The following is a 17,245-nucleotide window of genomic DNA, read 5'->3' as shown; positions in this document are numbered from 1 at the left end:
ATTCAATTGTTTTGTCATCGGCCGATATGTATAACTTAAAAGGCTTACCCTGCTGAGGAGGGACCAGCACGGGTGGACGCTTCATATATTCTTTTATCTCCTCAAACGCCTTCTGTTGTACGTCAGCCCATCTAAATTCTTGATCATTTTTTAACTTCAACAAGGGAGAAAACGGCAGAACCCTTTGCGACAAATTTGAAATATACCTTCTGATAAAAGTAATCTTGCCAAGCAAAGATTGTAACTCCGTCTTAGTAGTCTGGGGCACTGCTTCGTCAATTGCCTTCACAATCATGGCCAAAAGGCTAAGCGTCGGGCAACAATGCGTAAAACGGAATTTCGGGCAAAAACGTGTATCGGTAACCCGATGTTGCCCGTGTACATGAAAACTGGGCGAAAATATGGTCCGTGCTAGTGATTTTGGCCAAAAAGCTAAGCGCCGGGCAACAACGTGTAAAACGGACTTTCGGGCAAAAACGTGTATCGGTAACCTGACGTTGCCCATGTACACCCGATGTTACTCGTGTACATGAAAACTGGGCAAATACATGGTCCGATCCCACAATTGATCCTGGCTGTCCATTCCACAATTGACGGGCGACCGCGGTCCAAGTGGGCGGACGTCCCCCTTGTCATAGATGTCAGTGATCATCCTTCCCACCTTCCGGAAGACGTGGGTCTGCCACCCACTCTCCTGTCACCAACCACATTAACAACGTCCAAGTCAGCAAGATGATGTACGACCCGGGAAGCAGCATCAACCTCTTGTCCTTGCGGGCCTTTGAGCAGATGCAGATCCCTCGTAGCCAATTGTCTCCATCCATGGGTTTCCGCAGTGTTAGCGGGACTGAAATGGAACCCCTTGAGAAAGTGGCGCTCCCTGTCACATTTCGGGGCCCCGGTAACTTCCGGACGGAGACCCTTGTCTTCGATGTCGCCGATACCCCACTACCTTACAATGGTTTGCTGGGTGGGCCTGCTATCCGAAAGTTTGCCTCCCTGTACCATGGGTTGTACAACATTGTCAAGATTTCCGGACCCAATGGAGTCATCACTCTGCATGGGGATCTGAAGGACGCCATATGCTGTTTGCAAATAGAAGCTAAGAAGGCAGCAGCGGCAAGAGCCACGATGGCGGCATCGACGCCCAGTGGTGTGGCGGCTAAAGGAAATATGCCCTAGAGGCAATAATAAAGTTGTTATTTATATTTCCTTATATCATGATAAATGTTTATTATTCATGCTAGAATTGTATTAACCGAAAACTTAGTACATGTGTGAATACATAGACAAACAGAGTGTCACTAGTATGCCTCTACTTGACTAGCTCATTGAATCAAAGATGGTTAAGTTTCCTAGCCATAGACAAGAGTTGTCATTTGATTAACGGGATCACATCATTAGAGAATGATGTGATTGACTTGACCCATTCTGTTAGCTTAGCACTTGATCGTTTAGTATATTGATATTGCTTTCTTCATGACTTATACATGTTCCTATGACTATGAGATTATGCAACTCCCGAATACCGGAGGAACACTTTGTGTGCTACCAAACGTCACAACGTAACTGGTTGATTATAAAGGTGCTCTACAGGTGTCTCCGATGGTACTTGTTGAGTTGGCATAGATCGAGATTAGGATTTGTCACTCCGATTGTCGGAGATGTATCTCTGGGCCCTCTAGGTAATGCACATCACTATAAGCCTTGCAAACAATGTGACTAATGAGTTAGTTGTGGGATGATGCATTACGGAATGAGTAAAGAGACTTGCCGATAACGAAATTGAACTAGGTATTGAGATACCGACGATCGAATCTCGGGCAAGTAACATACCGAGGAAAAGGGAACAACGTATGTTGTTATGCGGTTTGACTGATAAATATCTTCATAGAATACGTAGGAACCAATATGAGCATCCATCCAGGTTCCGCTATTGGTTATTGAATGGAGATGTGTCTCGGTCATGTCTACATAGTTCTCGAACACGTAGGGTCCGCACGCTTAACGTTCGGTGACGATCAGTATTATGAGTTTATGTGTTTTGATGTACCAAAGGTAGTTCGGAGTCCCGGATATGATCACGGACATGACGAGAAGTATTGAAATGGTCGAGACATAAAGATCGATATATTGGATGACTATATTTGGACATCGGAATGGTTCCAGGTGAGTTCGGGCATATACCGAAGCACCGGGAGGTTACCAGAACCCCCCGGGAGGTATATGGGCCTTATTGGGCCATAGTGGGAGAGAAGAGAGGGAGGCCTAGGAGGTGGTGCCCCCAAGCCCAATCCAAATTGGGTGGGGGGCGCCCCCCCTTTCCTTCCCCCTCTCTCCCCCTTCATTCCACTCCTAGTCCAACTAGGGAAGGGGGGCAATCCTACTCCCGGTGGGAGTAGGACTCCCCATGGGGCGTGCCAAAGGAGGGCTGGTCCTCCCCCTCCTCCACTCCTTTATATACGGGAGAGGGGGCACCCGATAGACACACAAGTTGATCATTGATCTTTTAGCCGTGTGCGGTGCCCCCCCTCCACCATAATCCACCTCGGTCATATCGTTGTAGTGCTTAGGCGAAGCCCTGCGCTGGTAGGTTCATCATCACCGTCATCACGCCGTCGTGCTGACGAAACTCTCCCTTGACACTCAGCTGGATCGAGAGTTTGTGGGACGTCACCGAGCCGAACGTGTGCCGATCGCGGAGGTGCCATACTTTCGGTACTAGGATCGGTCGGATCATGAAGACGTACAACTACATCAACCGCGTTGTCATAACGCTTCCGCTTACGGTCTACGAGGGTACGTGGACTACACTCTCCCCTCTCATTGCTATGCATCACCATGATCTTGACTATGCGTAGGAAAATTTTGAAATTACTGCGTGCCCCAGCAGTGGCACCCACAGCAATTGGCTCATCCTCCCCCACTAGGCCCAGTGCTAGTGGGAAGGAATCCAAGAAGTGCGAAACGGACCTGTCTGGCAAGAAGCACTCCAAATTGTGCAGCAAGCGCGATGGGGAGGCCGCCCCACCTGCAACTAAAAAAGTAAAAGCTAGCCAGCTCGCCCCGAGAGCTGAGACCAAACAAGCGCCTATCTCGGAGGATGGCAGCCACACCGTCTCCATCGGTGTTGGCCTATCTGGCAAATAGGAAAGCGCGCTCATTGCCTTTCTTCGGGAGAATATCAACCTCTTCGCGTGGGAGCCGTCTGATCTCCTCGGGGTCCCCAGAGAGGTGATTGAGCACAAACTTGCGGAAAAATCAGGCGCCAAGCCCATCAAGCAAAAGGTTCGATGACAAGGATAGGACCGGCAGGAGTTCATCGCCGGGGAAATTGCAAAGTTGATAAAGGTTGGTTTTATCCGAGAAGTATGGCATCCGACTTGGCTTGCCAACCCTATAGTGGTGCCTAAGGCTGATGGGAAAAAGAGACTCTGTATTGACTATGGCGATGTCATTGATGTTTGTCCAAAAGATCCATTCCCCCTTCCTCGTATTGATAAAATTGTAGATTCGACTGCCGAGTGCAACCGGTTATCATTCCTGGACGCGTATACCAGGTATCATCAGATTAAGATGGATGTAGAAGCTGAAAAGAAGACCGCAATCATCACCCCTTGCAATACATATTGTTATACCTACATGCCTTTTGGGTTGAAGAATATCGGGTCCACCTTTCAGAGGCCTATTCAGATTGGCTTTGGCTCCCAATTGCACTGCAATGTTGAAGCGTATATGGATGATATAGTTGTGAAGACCAAGATCTGCGACACGCTCATCTTAGATTTGCGGGAAACACTCGACAACCTCAATAAGATGCAGTTGAAGCTCAATCCGAAAAAATGCGTGTTCTGGGTGTGATACGTCTCCAACGTATCTATTATTTTTTATTGTTCCATGCTATATTATATTCTGTTTTGGATGTTTATTGGGATTTATTATACACTTTTATATTATTTTTGGGACTAACCTATTAACCAGAGGCCTAGCCCAAATTGCTATTTTTTGCCTATTTCAGTGTTTCGAAGGAAAAGGATATCATACGGAGTCCAAACGGAATGAAACCTTCGGGAACGTGATTTTCGGAACAAACGTGGTCCAGTGGACTTGGAGTCTACGTAAAGCAATTAACGAGGAGAGCACGAGGCAGGGGGGCGCGCCCACCTCCCCCAGGCGCGCCCTCCACCCTCATGGGGCCCACGTTGCTCCACCGACATACTTCTTCCTCCTATATATACCCATATACCCTGGAAACATCATATACGGAGCCAAAACCCTAATTCCACCACAGCAACCTTCTGTACCAGTGAGATCCCATCTTGGGGCCTTTTCCGGCGCTCCGCCGGAGGGGGAATTGATCACGGAGGGCTTCTACATCAACACCATAGCCTCTCCGATGATGTGTGAGTATTTTACCTCAGACCTTTGGGTCCATAGTTATTAGCTAGATGGCTTCTTCTCTCTCTTTGGATCTCAATACAAAGTTCTCCTCGATCTTCTTGGAGATCTATTTGATGTAACTCTTCTTTTGCGGTGTGTTTGTCGAGATCCGATGAATTGTGGGTTTATGATCAAGTTTATCTATGAACAATATTTGAATCTTCTCTGAATTCTTTTATGTATGATTGGTTATCTTTGCAAGTCTCTTCGAATTATCAGTTTGGTTTGGCCTACTAGATTGATCTTTCTTGCAATGGGAGAAGTGCTTAGCTTTGGATTCAATCTTGCAGTGTCCTTTCCCAGTGACAGCAGGGGCAGCAAGGCACGTATTGTATTGTTGCCATCGAGGATAAAAAGATGGGGTTTATATCATATTGCATGAGTTTATCCCTCTATATCATGTCATCTTGCTTAAAGCATTACTTTGTTCTTATGAACTTAATATTCTAGATGCATGCTTGATAGCGGTCGATGTGTGGAGTAATAGTAGTAGATGCAGAATCGTTTCGGTCTACTTGTCGCGGACGTGATGCCTATATACATGATCATACCTAGATATTTTCATAACTATGCTCAATTCTATCAATTGCCCGACAGTAATTCGTTCACCCACCGTAATACTTATGCTCTTGAGAGAAGCCACTAGTGAAACCTATGGCCCCGGGGTCTATTTTCCATCATATTAATCTCCCGTCAACAAGCTATTTCTGGCTCCGTTTATTTTGCTTTCTTTACTTTTACTATTTACCATAAAAATACCAAAAATGTTATCGTATCATATCTATCAGATCCCACTCTCGTAAGTGACCGTGAAGGGATTGACAACCCCTTTATCACGTTGGTTGCGAGGTTCTTATTTGTTTGTGTAGGTGCGTGGGACTCTAGCGTGGTCTCCTACTGGATTGATACCTTGGTTCTCAAAAACTGAGGGAAATACTTACGCTACTTTACTGCATCACCCTTTCCTCTTCAAGAGAAAACCATGCAGTGCTCAAGAGGTAGCAAGAAGGATTTCTGGCGCCGTCGCCGGGGAGTCTACGCACAAGTCAAGACATACCAAGTACCCATCACAAACTTTTATCCCTCGCATTACATTATTTGCCATTTGCCTCTCGTTTTCCTCTCCCCCACTTCACCCTTGCCGTTTTATTCGCCCTCTCTTTTCCGTTTGTCGCTTTCTTGCTTGCCTTGTCGTTATGGCTAGTCCTTTATCTTCTCCGTTGTCTCCCGAGAATGAAGTTCTTAATTTTAAGCAAAGGGAGGGAGAAAATCTAAAAGAAGCTTGGTATAGAATTTGCAATGCTCGAAGTAGATCTACCAGGAAGCAATCTACTTCCGTTCTTCTCCGCAATTTTTATGTAGGCGTTACTCCTTGGTACATATATATTTTTGATACCATTACCGGAGGGAATTTCTTGGGTAGCCATACTTTTGATTCTTATAATGCTAGGATAGGTTTGTTTGGCTCACCACCTCTTTTGGTTAATGGAACTATGTTAACTTCGGAATATGTAATGCAAAGGCTTCAAATTATTGAAAATAAAGTTGTCACTGTAGAGTTGATTGAGAATTTGGATAAAAAGCTTCACAACCGAATTACCCAATATGAATCTAAGGTGGGAGTTACTCTGATCACGATGACCAAGAAGATGAAGGACGGAGCGAGAGAATCGACCACGATGACCCAGCAAAAGGTAGGTGAATAATAGAGAGTACTCCCTCTGTCCTTAAATATTTGTCGTTAGTTTGACTAGATTTGTAGAAAAATATTAGCAGTATTTTTATCTCCAAATAAATTTATCATTAAAATAGATTCAACAATCTACCCAATGATATTAATTATGTATCATAAATATTAAAAAATTAGGTTAAATTATTTCTGCACTGGTGTGACATGCCAATTTTGATCATCAACAATATTTGCCCAAGAAAATACAAATTTATTTTGACCCACAAGTCCAGGGCACAACATAAGTAAAGAGCCGGTAGGCAGGCCGAGTATACAATGTTATATATTATTATTAGACGATGGCTGGGAAGGATCGGATCATTGTTCAGGCGGGGATCATTGTATCATTGCCGGATCGGAGCACTGGCAACAGCCTCAGACTCAGAGGAGCATCTGGTTATGCACCGGCATTGGAAAATGTCACATTCGCCACCAGAGTTGTCGCTGCTTTCGTGTACGCATACACGATTGCAAGCGTGGTCATGTATCATTCCAATGCATATCCCTTTATAATTGCCGCTCAGATGTTTGTCACCGCAAGTATATTTACCAACGGACGCCGACTCTGCATGGTTCAGATCCAGGCCTGGACATTTTTATGCAACAAATGTCGAAGGCGCATCAAACAACTTTTAGCAAAAGATTAATCAAATGACATCGCTGCTTGCAACATGTAGTTAATGCATGTGCACACATACATACCACCAGCTTCCATGACGATGGGTAGGAGGACGACGACTAGGAGGACGGCAGAGAGATTCATTTGTGAAGGCACCATTGCTTCTTATATGGTGGAAGTTAGTACGTTGAAGAAGACTGAGCGAGCAAATTTGTTGCAATCGAGTTTGGAGAAGTCTGCCAATCACTTGACTAAGAGTGAGCATATATATAGTCTTGACAAAAAAACTATCACAACCGAACGGGCAGATCCATCGGATTTGCTGTTCGGAGAAAGCAACTCTAAAACTTATGGGCAGCAGGTCACAGGTGACGTACTATTTGGGCGTGCTTCAGCTAGTTCACCTGCCATTTGCTCGATCTTCATGATGATCCTCGCATTTTAGGCAGCTAGTTCAGACTAATAGTATAGTTCAACTCTGCGGAGCTTTTCTCGAGGGCGTGCTTCAGCCAGTTATGCTTCTGCGGCAGCAAACACTAGGAGAATAATAATCCATGCTTTTAATTAATTCCCAAATAGAAATAGTGATAGATGCCTGTCCCCGGGCCGACGGAGGATTGTAGGTGAATATGTAAATCGTCTAGTATATATAATCTCCTGTGCTGTAATTTTTAGGCATGCTATGAATTAATTACCCAAACATTCTTGTAATTGTTAGTCTGATTGATCCATTTGTCTCGCTTCAAATTATCAATTTCTTGGTGAGGTTTTGGAGCAGCTAAATTTCTCCTCTACATACTTGCACATGTCTACATGTTGTAAACTTCTCCTCGGTTTACCACTCATCCAGTCAACTGCTCGGTAGCAAGAGCATGGTGAGTTCGTCCTTGATTACATCAAAAGAGAGATACTAAACCCATGTATTTTAATTTGACAATTTTTAGAAAATATCTTGCTGATTTGGCTTTTGTTGTAAAAAGAAAAGCTAGAGTACTTTGAGTTTCTCAGTATTACTCAATTGTTGCAAAAAGCTTTGGTCAATGAAAGCCGAAGTAATATTGGAGAATCTCATAAGAAATATTATCCTAAAATGTAAACGGTAAACAATCGGTCAGTTGCTATTTAGCCATTGTTTGAGCTAAACAGCCACTTAAACAGGCAAAATAATGGCCAATTTAAATGGGATAAACAACTAATTAAATGGAAACAATGTACTATCTTTTAATTTAAATAGTGTGTAAATGGACTAAACAACTATTTAGGCTAACAGTGCTCATAAGTCACATTATGCTAACATGTATGCTAGTGAGTAATCTGATAGCCCGGACCATGAAACTAAAGATTGTTTTATTGCTGAAATTTTATGGTTAACACAAGCCAAATCAGTTGCTTACTCTTCCCTCAAGCCGATTCACAAGAATTGGCAAGAGGAAATAGAATTTACATTTCATGTATCCACGTGCGATCAATTTTATGAGAGATTGAAAAAACAGACACATAAAAATATTGTCGCATCCTTTACCGCTCCTCAATGAATTGAAGCACCATGCATATTGTGAATGGTATAATTTTGCTTCTTATACTACTAATAATTGCCATGACTTTTGGCAGTAAGTCCAATCAGCCATAATGAAGGATGATTGAGTCTTTGAGGGATCTAAATCGGTACATTGTCCTACCTAGTCAATACTTTGGAATTGAAGAATCTTGTTGCCTTGGTTTGGTCCAATCAAGCCGAATCTACTGCTGGAAAAATGTGATAATTGGTAATCACAGGGAAGACAACGAGATTGAGAAGGCCTCGAGATGTGAAATTGTGCTCGAGAGGTCCGTTAAATTCTAGACATGCATACTCAGGGAAGGGGTATCCTTTGCTTGAGGGTGGAAAAATCTAGCCAATCAAATCAATTCCCCAGCCCCAAAACGGCCATGGCTTGATTATTGGGTTCATGGCCGATGCAGGCGATTTCTGAATATTAAATTACCAAAACGTTGACAGTCTTGGCACCCCTTGTAATAATCAAAACAGTCCTCCAATATTATGGGCCAAAAATATCCAATTCTGCAAATGATCCATTTTATCTTAGTTCTGGAAACTAAAATGCTCCTAGAACCGCGTGAGTTTATTTCATAGAAACTAGATCATCATCAAAATAGTGCGGTTCATTGTCTAACGAATATTGGCCGTTCTGGAGGCTGCATCGCATGTTGGTTGCAGTACCGTGTTCCAGATAGTGTATCTGGTTTTGTATTACCATACTAACACTATTCCAGAGAATTTAACCAGCTATTTTCCCCATAAAAATAGTTTTGAAGACCTGACCAGCCGCCGCCGCGCTAGCTTACGGTCGCGTCGCGTCGTGTCGGGTCGAGTGGTACCAAATGCGTGTGATTGCGTCAATGCTAGGCTGCATCCTGCGTGCGCGCTTGGCTCGATCAAACTTGTAATGCATATTTTTGAGGCAATCGAACTTGTCGTGCATGTTGTGCCTCGACCGGTTCCTGGGCTGGATGCGTTGGCCCATCAGGCCAGCGGCCTCTTACTTTTTTTTTTCGTTTTTTTGCCAAAACGAACAAGAGACGGCTGCTGATCGATGGATATGCATTGGTATAAAATATTTGTTGCTTAGAATCAAGGTATGGCGGCTGCCATACCCTGCCCACCGGAGCCCTCCCGCGGTGCTTCTGATAGTACGTGTCGTGTCCTATTGAGCGCCTTCAGGTGCGCGTAGTCGTTGGTGAGCACCTCGGCAGCGGCATCAACGCCTCGAGCCAATCGTAGATAAGCCGCCACTTGGCACGCCCGCCCTCCCCGATAGGGACCTTCGACGAGCCCGCCAATGAACCATCATTGCTCATGTAGATGGCAAATCATAATTCTCCTCACCCTTGTGTGCTAGCACTGTCCCCGGAGCAAAGAGCATACGAGCTCAATGCACGTCAACCAGGCTTGGGTCAATGGGAAGCTTGTGGAACAGAGAATCCGATGGTCCTGAGGATATTCAGGTGTCCATCCATGGCAGCATGGACGAGGGGGGGGGGGGGAAGTGTTGGGGTCTGGGGAGACCAATCCTCTTTTGACCCCTTGCCTGCATCTTTGATTTATTTTTTATCCTTTTTCTTTCTTCTTTTGATTTCTTTTATTTATTTTTTATGTTTTTGTTGCTTTTCTTTGTCTATCTTTTGTTCATATGAATAAATGTTTATCATGTTTTTAAAAATATTAAACATGTATATAAAAATGTTCATCATGTTTTGTAAAATGTTAAACATGTATATACGAATGTTCATCATGTATATAAAAAATGTACAATGTAGATTAAGTAAAAGTAACACAGTATAACATAATTTTATTAATGTTAATTTCGTAATTGGAAAATGTTAAACATTTATATAAAAATGTTCGTGATGTACACACAAATGTAAATTGTGTGTAAGAAAATGTTTACTATTATTAAATACATTTTTAAATCATGATAACATTTTTATACATGTTTAACATTTCAAAAAAATATGGTCGACATTTTTTATACATATTTAACATTTTTAAATACATTATCAACATTCTCTTCATACATATTGTACATTTTTTTATACATAGAAAACTTTTTTCTATACATATTTAATATTTTTCAAATACTTGATTAACATTTTTCTAGCTCTTGAGTAACATTTTACAAATGCTGAATTAACATTTTTTTTAAATACATGATCAATGTTTTCATACACATTATATATTTTTCTATACCCCCTCTGTCTGGAAATACTTGTCAGTAAAATAAATGTATCTAGATGTATCTTAGTTTTAGATACATTCATTTTTATCTATTTTCACGAAAAGTATTTTCAGACGGAGGGAATATATGAGAAATATTTTTTATATATGCATTTAACATTTTAAAATATTAGAAGTTATTTTTTCGTCTAAATATTTAGAAGTACAAACAAAAGTAGAAAATAGGAAGCAAAGAACGGCAACAAAAAAGTGATTTGTTTTTTAAATGAGGTCGTGGCCTGTGGCCTGTGGGCTCCCAGGCGCCTGGGTCGGCTTAGTCGTGACTAAAGTACTGACAAATAGGTCTGATGCGAGGCTGCACTCCCGCGTGAAGCGAGGCATGGACGTGCCTGTATCCATGTTCTTCAGGGAGGTGCTGGTGCGTCCTTGCAACCCAAAAAAATTCAAATCTATGTTTCGATGTTTATTTTTTCATACACACTGTACATTTTTGGTATTCACACACAAATTTGTATACACGTTTAACATTTTCAAAATACATGATTAATATTTTTTATAAATATAATTTACTATTTCAAATGGCATAAAACATTTTTAAATTTCATTAAATTGTTTTTTTGCATTGCGTAAAAATATTTGTGAAATGTCATGCAAATTGTTTTTGGATATGCGTGAAATTTGTTTCAGTTTGACAAAACAATTTTTACACTATCGACATTCTTTTATTATATTGACAATTTTTCCCCTGCATTAATATTTTTAAATTCACGATCAATATTTTAAATAATTAAGTATATCAATTTTTTGGAATATATGAATTGATAATATTTTAGAAAATATAGAAACAAGCAATAAAAATAACAATAGAAACCTGTATATAAACAAGCAAACCTAAGAAATATCAGATTTATGTTAACTGGGTCGTCCCATTTGAAGCTTCCGTCAGGCGGCGCGTGCTCTTGTCTCTCTTGAAGCGAGACATAGACTCGTCCATCGCTCCATGCCTCCTTTTCTTTCACCAAATGGTCGGCTCTGATATGTGTCCCCTGTTGCAAGCAAGATGCCCGTGTTCGTCAAGCACGAGTCCCTATGAGCTGGGCCCGGCGCAAGGGGAAACTCCCACCTGAAGAGTATGAGTTATTTCTATTATTTCTTCATATATTTATTTATTTATTTATTTGTTTAAATTTTAATTTAAATAATATTCCTGACTTGAAGAAATATGTGAATTAAAATATGTTCTCAAAACCAAATATGTCTTGCAATTTTAAAAATGTTTATGAAATGCGAAAAACGTTTAATAAAATTGGATATATGTTCATGAATCATTAAAAATCATGAATATGAAAAAATGTTCGCAAATTCACAACATTCATGAATTAAGAAAATGTTCACAAATTCAAAAATTATTCATGAATTTTAAAAAAAGTTCAGAATCTTAAAAAAAATTCGTAAATTTTACAAATGTGAATTTTTTCTAAAAATGATCGTCAATTTAGAAAACAAATTGTGTACTCAAAACCATGCTCGTGGAATATGAAAAATGTTAACAAAATTTAAAAATATTCTACTTCAACAAATGTTCTTGAATTCAAAAAGTATTCTCAAATTTACAAAAAATGTTCATGAATTAGAAACTAAAAATAGAAAAAAAATAAGAAGAAAACTGAAAAACAGTGAAAAAATGAGAAAAAAGTCCTTCAAAAAATGCCCAATTGTGGCTTAATTATAGCGTGGAGGGCGGCCACCTGCTCATCAGCGATCGTATATGCCGTTTCATCCAACGGTTTGATCCCTAGCAGTTTCCAAATTAGAAACGTCTGGTTAGTGGTTACCCTGATCACCGGTCGCTCTGTCCAGGTGCCCCGGCCTTCTACGAGGCAAGCGATCAGAGGGGTGTTCGGGCGGTTGCATCATGGTGCGACACCTACACTACAACAACGGTCGGTGCACATCTCTCTTTTCTTTTTTGTAGCCCAAGGTATCCAGCAAATAAGATCCAATTAAAAAGAAAAATAAATGGAGTTGTCTGCGCTTCGAAATTTTTAGGGTTTCATACTTTTAACCACCTTAACTTCCCCAGATATGTTGTTCTGGTTTTAAATCCATTTCATGACACTTGTGTCAAAAAAAGGTGGATGAGCTTGCATGTTAAGGAAAAAATTGAAACTGTATTACAGATTGATGAGTGACTGCTCATTGCGTCTTTGGAACGATTAAGTTGTTCTGATAGCATGGGCACTCAGTAGGAACTTGTAGTTGGTAAACTCCAAGATCTGTTATTCGGTTGCAAGACCTATATCAAATTTTTGTGTGTATGTTATGTGCATCCTTGGCTTGATATATGATGTCCCAGTGTTGTAAGATGGACCAACTGTATCAACACCCAACTTGTACCACCGGAGATGTAGTTTTTTTTTTTTTTGAAGGGAAAGCCTCTCGATCTTTATTTCTTAGCCAACAGTGTTACATCTGCAATTACAAAAGGCATAATGAAACTGGGTGGATTTCCATCCCAAAAAACATCAGTGTTTGAATCAAAGGCATATTTTGCAAGATGGTGTGCTACCCGATTGGCTTCCCTCGGACAGTGAGCAAAAGAAATTCCACTGATCATCCTAGCTTGAGCAAAAATGTCTGCCAGTATAGCTATGTAAGGGCTAAAGATTTCTGATTCTCCCTTGCATGCTTGTATTAGCTCTAGTGAATCTGATTCAAGAGTCACGTTGGTGCATCCCAGCTGCTCGGCAAGCTCTAGACCATTCAAAAGTGCAAGCGCCTCTGCTGATCCAGCGTTGAGAACGCTGCTCAAAGGTTTTCCCGCCCCAGCGACAGCTTCACCCTTGTTGTTTCGTAGGACAGCTCCAACTTGTACCACCGGAGATGTAGTTGGTAGTGATAAACAGTACCCCCTCCGTAAAAAAATGTAAGATCGTTTAGATCACTAAAGTTATTTAGAGGGAGTATCAAGTTATTCAGAGAAAAGAACTTTTTGGGGAACTTTTTTTAGCATCTTCGTTATGGTTCCTGTGGCGACTCACATATTTCATCATCAGCAACAAAAAACAAACTCTCATCTTTCATATTCTAATGATACATGACCATTGTCATTGCAGATGTCACGAATCATCTCTAGAGAGATTGAATCAATGCATCATAAGAATAATATCACAATTAATATTTTGTCCGAGATTTCAAAGGTATACAAGAATACTAGTGCACTATTTCCTCACCGCGAGTCGGCAATACAAAATGACTAGCCAAAAAAAATGTTGATTACATATAAAATACAAAATATTGTCTGAAATCAGAACAATCAGACAAATTGTTGAGATCACACCATGTCCAAGAGATCGGAGTTGAAAGTTTTTCCCAACCGGAATCTGAGCTTCAAAACAGGCCATTCGCCAAGAAGCTTGGTTAGAATGGGCAATAAAGCTACCAGAACGGAAATTGCAGTGGCCAACCAATGGAGCCGAGACGCTAACACCGTGTATAAACCAGTTGAAAAAGCCGTTGTAGTTGCCACGTATGCAAACCACATGAGCTTCTTAGTAAAAGACGTGTAATAAATCAAGAACTCATAATCCTCCCACCTTGCTATGACACATATGAAAGCAACGGCAAATGAGGAGCACATTGCTAAGGTGTCAGAGATCAAGAATGCTTGAAATGCAACTTTCTGAGACATGATCGGAAGTCCCTCGCTTCCATCAACACTGCTGTATCCTCCAGGCAGGGTGAAAGCAGCAGCAAAGGTGATTGTTGTTATGAGAATGGCCACTAGTGAAATGTTTGTTGTGTATGTCTTAGTTAGTGACTTTGCATCCTTCCTTCCAGCATCGATTGCTTGTTGCTTGGCTTTCCCGTGAAGATTATAGAGAGATGTGGCATTTTGGGCATCTGCTTTTAGCATAAGCATCAAGACTTCATTCTGCATGAATTCGAATGAAGGTATTAAGGCAGCTCATAAGATAATAATTCTATATGTCTACAAGTTTTTGATGCCAAACTAAGCTGTGTCTACTTGAGCTGATAAATGAAATAATCACACTTATTATTATATTAAGTGAAGAACAGCAATAAATCATACATTTCTGCACCGTAGAGCAGCAGCACCGGTGAGGTTGCTAGGTTGCCAGAAACAACATCGGTTGTCTTTCTTGATCCGGCTCGGCCTGGAGTCCGAGACCTTGAAGCCTGTGGGTAGCCTTGGGTGTTACGGACGTCGGCGACTAGACATTGGCTGAGTAACTGGTCGTGTATGGCATATTTGGCCTGTCAGTGACGGGCATGTGTACTAGTATTGTGGACATTAATTTATCTAGGTTCATGTTTATATTGTCATGAATTTTCTTATAGCAGGGAAAGATTTTCCCAGAAAAAGGGGGAGGAAGCACAAGCGGGCATGCTCTACAGCCCGGAGCAACAATTGGGTAATAGGCTTGGACTTCGGCATTAAATGTGTAGTAAAACTGTGTCCAGATAATTACAGTGTACTCCCTATGTAAACTAATATAAGACTTTTCGTTTCTAGATCACTAAAGTAGTGGTCTAAAAAGTCTTATATTAGCAGAGGGAGTATCTAGCAAAACTCTCACGCATTTAACAACTACTCCCTCCGTTCCATAATGTAAGACCTTTTTTGACACTACACTAGTGTCAAAAAACATCCTATATTATGGGACGGAGGGAGTAATTGGCAAGGATATGAATAAAAATGACCAAAGAGGACATTGACAAGCAATAGCTTGGTAGTATAGCAAAGTGATTTATATTCTTGGGCGCTAGCGGGTGGTAGACTGATTTACGCACAAATAAAGCACAGCCAGTAAAAAATGTCCTGGGGGTGGGTCATTTTTCTAAACATAACAATCTCTTAAGATGATGATTATATGGCCAAATATGACTCCAGTACTTATATGATCGATTAACCTTTGCTAAAAGCCTGGGGTGAGTAGTCATTGTAAGTAACAAACACAGGAAACAAGGAGCAAGAATGTTCCTTCATCCGACCACAAGCTAGGATAAGATCTCCAGGATTAACAATCAAGGCATACTATTAAAGAACATATACATAAATAAATTTCAGAGCCATGAAATGTCAAGTATCGATATGTATATGTGTATTTAAGCCAACAGTTTTATTTGAACAATGAATGGTTAACTAGACTTGAAAACATAGGTCTAATATATGTGCGTACCCAGTTTAAAGTCTTGGCATTCTCCATGACGTACTTCAGTTCCCAAGCCGCTGAAACACCGATGTTGTCAAGCACTGTCGCATCTATATCCTCGTGAGATAGTAAAATACTAACTAGTTCCGGATCACACTTCCGGACTGCATAATGTAGAGCGGTTTTTCCAGTCTTGTCTTGCATGTTGATGAGTTTGCGAAGTAGCGGTGTCGTCAGGACAAATTTAACGAACTTTATTTGGTTATCCCATACAGCTCTATGAAGCAATGTCCCACCATTTTCTTGGCGATAAGGAGCATCAGGACAGTGTTTCAGAAGCTCTCGAGCAGCATTAATTCGACCTCGATATGCGGCAGCAGCAAGGAGAGGATCACCCATACTGTTTATTTCGTATCCTTTGGTTGGATCATGTAACAGTATTACTCGTAACATGTCAATCTTGTCAAAAAGTACAGCATGTCTTGTTGGAGTAACTTTATTGATGTCTTCAGTGATCATTAGTCCAGGATAGTTTCTCAGAATATGCTTTGCCATTTCTGAAGACAAATTATCAAGAAATGATTGTTAACATGGTGAAACGATATTGCAACAATTAAGTTGATGTTTAGTGACTGTAATTTGCACTCCACGTATTAATTAAGCCTCACCTGGATTCCCATTTCTGACTGCGGCATGTAGGCAATTGCGATCGTGTAGTCCTCCCGTATAAGAAGAAAGAGGATCTTGAACTAGCTGCTCATACACACGCGTAAAATTCCTTGTCAAGGCGAAGAACATGGGTGACTCGTTGCATTCGCTCACAGCTCGCGACAGAGAAGGCTCTGCTGTAATCAACTCCAGCGCAAGCTCCTCATGGCCATTGCGAATGGCATGGTGTAGTGCGTTAAATCCATATTTGTCTTGCTTTAAGATTGCTTGCCCCATTCCTAGCTGATGGCAGCTTCCGAGTAAAAAAGAAGCCAAAGAGACGTGACCATTTCTCACCGCCGCAAGAAGTGGCGTCTCCCAATCTAAGTTTACAGCGGTGAGGAGAGACTCCTCCAGTGCCACCACATCCGCGGAGAATCTCTGGTGACCATGGATGGAGGATATGTGAAGGCAAGTGTTCATCCGCAAAGTCTTTCCGAGAAGGATGCCTGGATTACGACAAGCATAGTGCTTCATGGACGTGGAATCACCATCAGTCGCTCCTTTCAGGAGGCGTTCGTCCATCTGTGCCTGTGATGAACTAGTTGTTTGATGTACTGATTGACATCTATCTTTTGGTATTAGTTATTACTACGGGAAAAGAAGAATAGTACAATGATGTCATGTGAACAATAACGATGACAATTAAATGAATAGGCACTTATTATTAAGGGGAAATCATTAAACCGAACCACACCATATTTAAGATCAATGGAAGAAATTTCTGTAAAAAAAAAACAGAAAAGACAGTAAAAAAATCAATCAACTGAAGGAAAGAGAGCTCGTTATTAAGCATAAACTTTGAAGAAAGTAACACACCTTTTACAATAGCACCG

The 17,245-nt window shown here is 41.2% G+C and overlaps 1 protein-coding gene across 1 annotated transcript; it reads right to left on the bottom strand.

The window, feature by feature from the left end:
* Positions 1–13,858: 13,858 nt before the first annotated feature.
* LOC119298598 (ankyrin repeat-containing protein At2g01680-like) lies at positions 13,859–16,934 on the bottom strand. Its single transcript, XM_037575940.1, has 3 exons — positions 16,370–16,934; positions 15,729–16,258; positions 13,859–14,458 (listed from the first exon to the last, which is right to left on the bottom strand). Exons 1-3 carry the CDS (start codon positions 16,932–16,934, stop codon positions 13,859–13,861), a joined length of 1,695 nt encoding a protein of 564 aa, XP_037431837.1.
* Between the last annotated feature and the right edge of the window lie 311 nt (positions 16,935–17,245).

The sequence above is a fragment of the Triticum dicoccoides genome, chromosome 5A (assembly GCF_002162155.2).
Source record: "Triticum dicoccoides isolate Atlit2015 ecotype Zavitan chromosome 5A, WEW_v2.0, whole genome shotgun sequence".
Classification (NCBI taxonomy): Eukaryota; Viridiplantae; Streptophyta; class Magnoliopsida; order Poales; family Poaceae; genus Triticum; species Triticum dicoccoides.
The sequence above is the reverse complement of the archived record's forward strand: the minus strand, read 5'-3'. Positions and strand labels throughout refer to the sequence as shown.

Bases quoted from the DNA above. Each gene is read 5' to 3' on its own strand.
- LOC119298598 (XM_037575940.1), bottom strand. From the start codon at position 16,934: ATGGACGAACGCCTCCTGAAAGGAGCGACTGATGGTGATTCCACGTCC. The intron at 16,259-16,369 runs GTGAGGCTTAAT...ATTTGTCTTCAG, and splicing joins AGTCAGAAATGGGAATCCAG to AAATGGCAAAGCATATTCTG. The intron at 14,459-15,728 runs GTACGCACATAT...GAATTCATGCAG, and splicing joins ATGCCAAGACTTTAAACTGG to AATGAAGTCTTGATGCTTAT.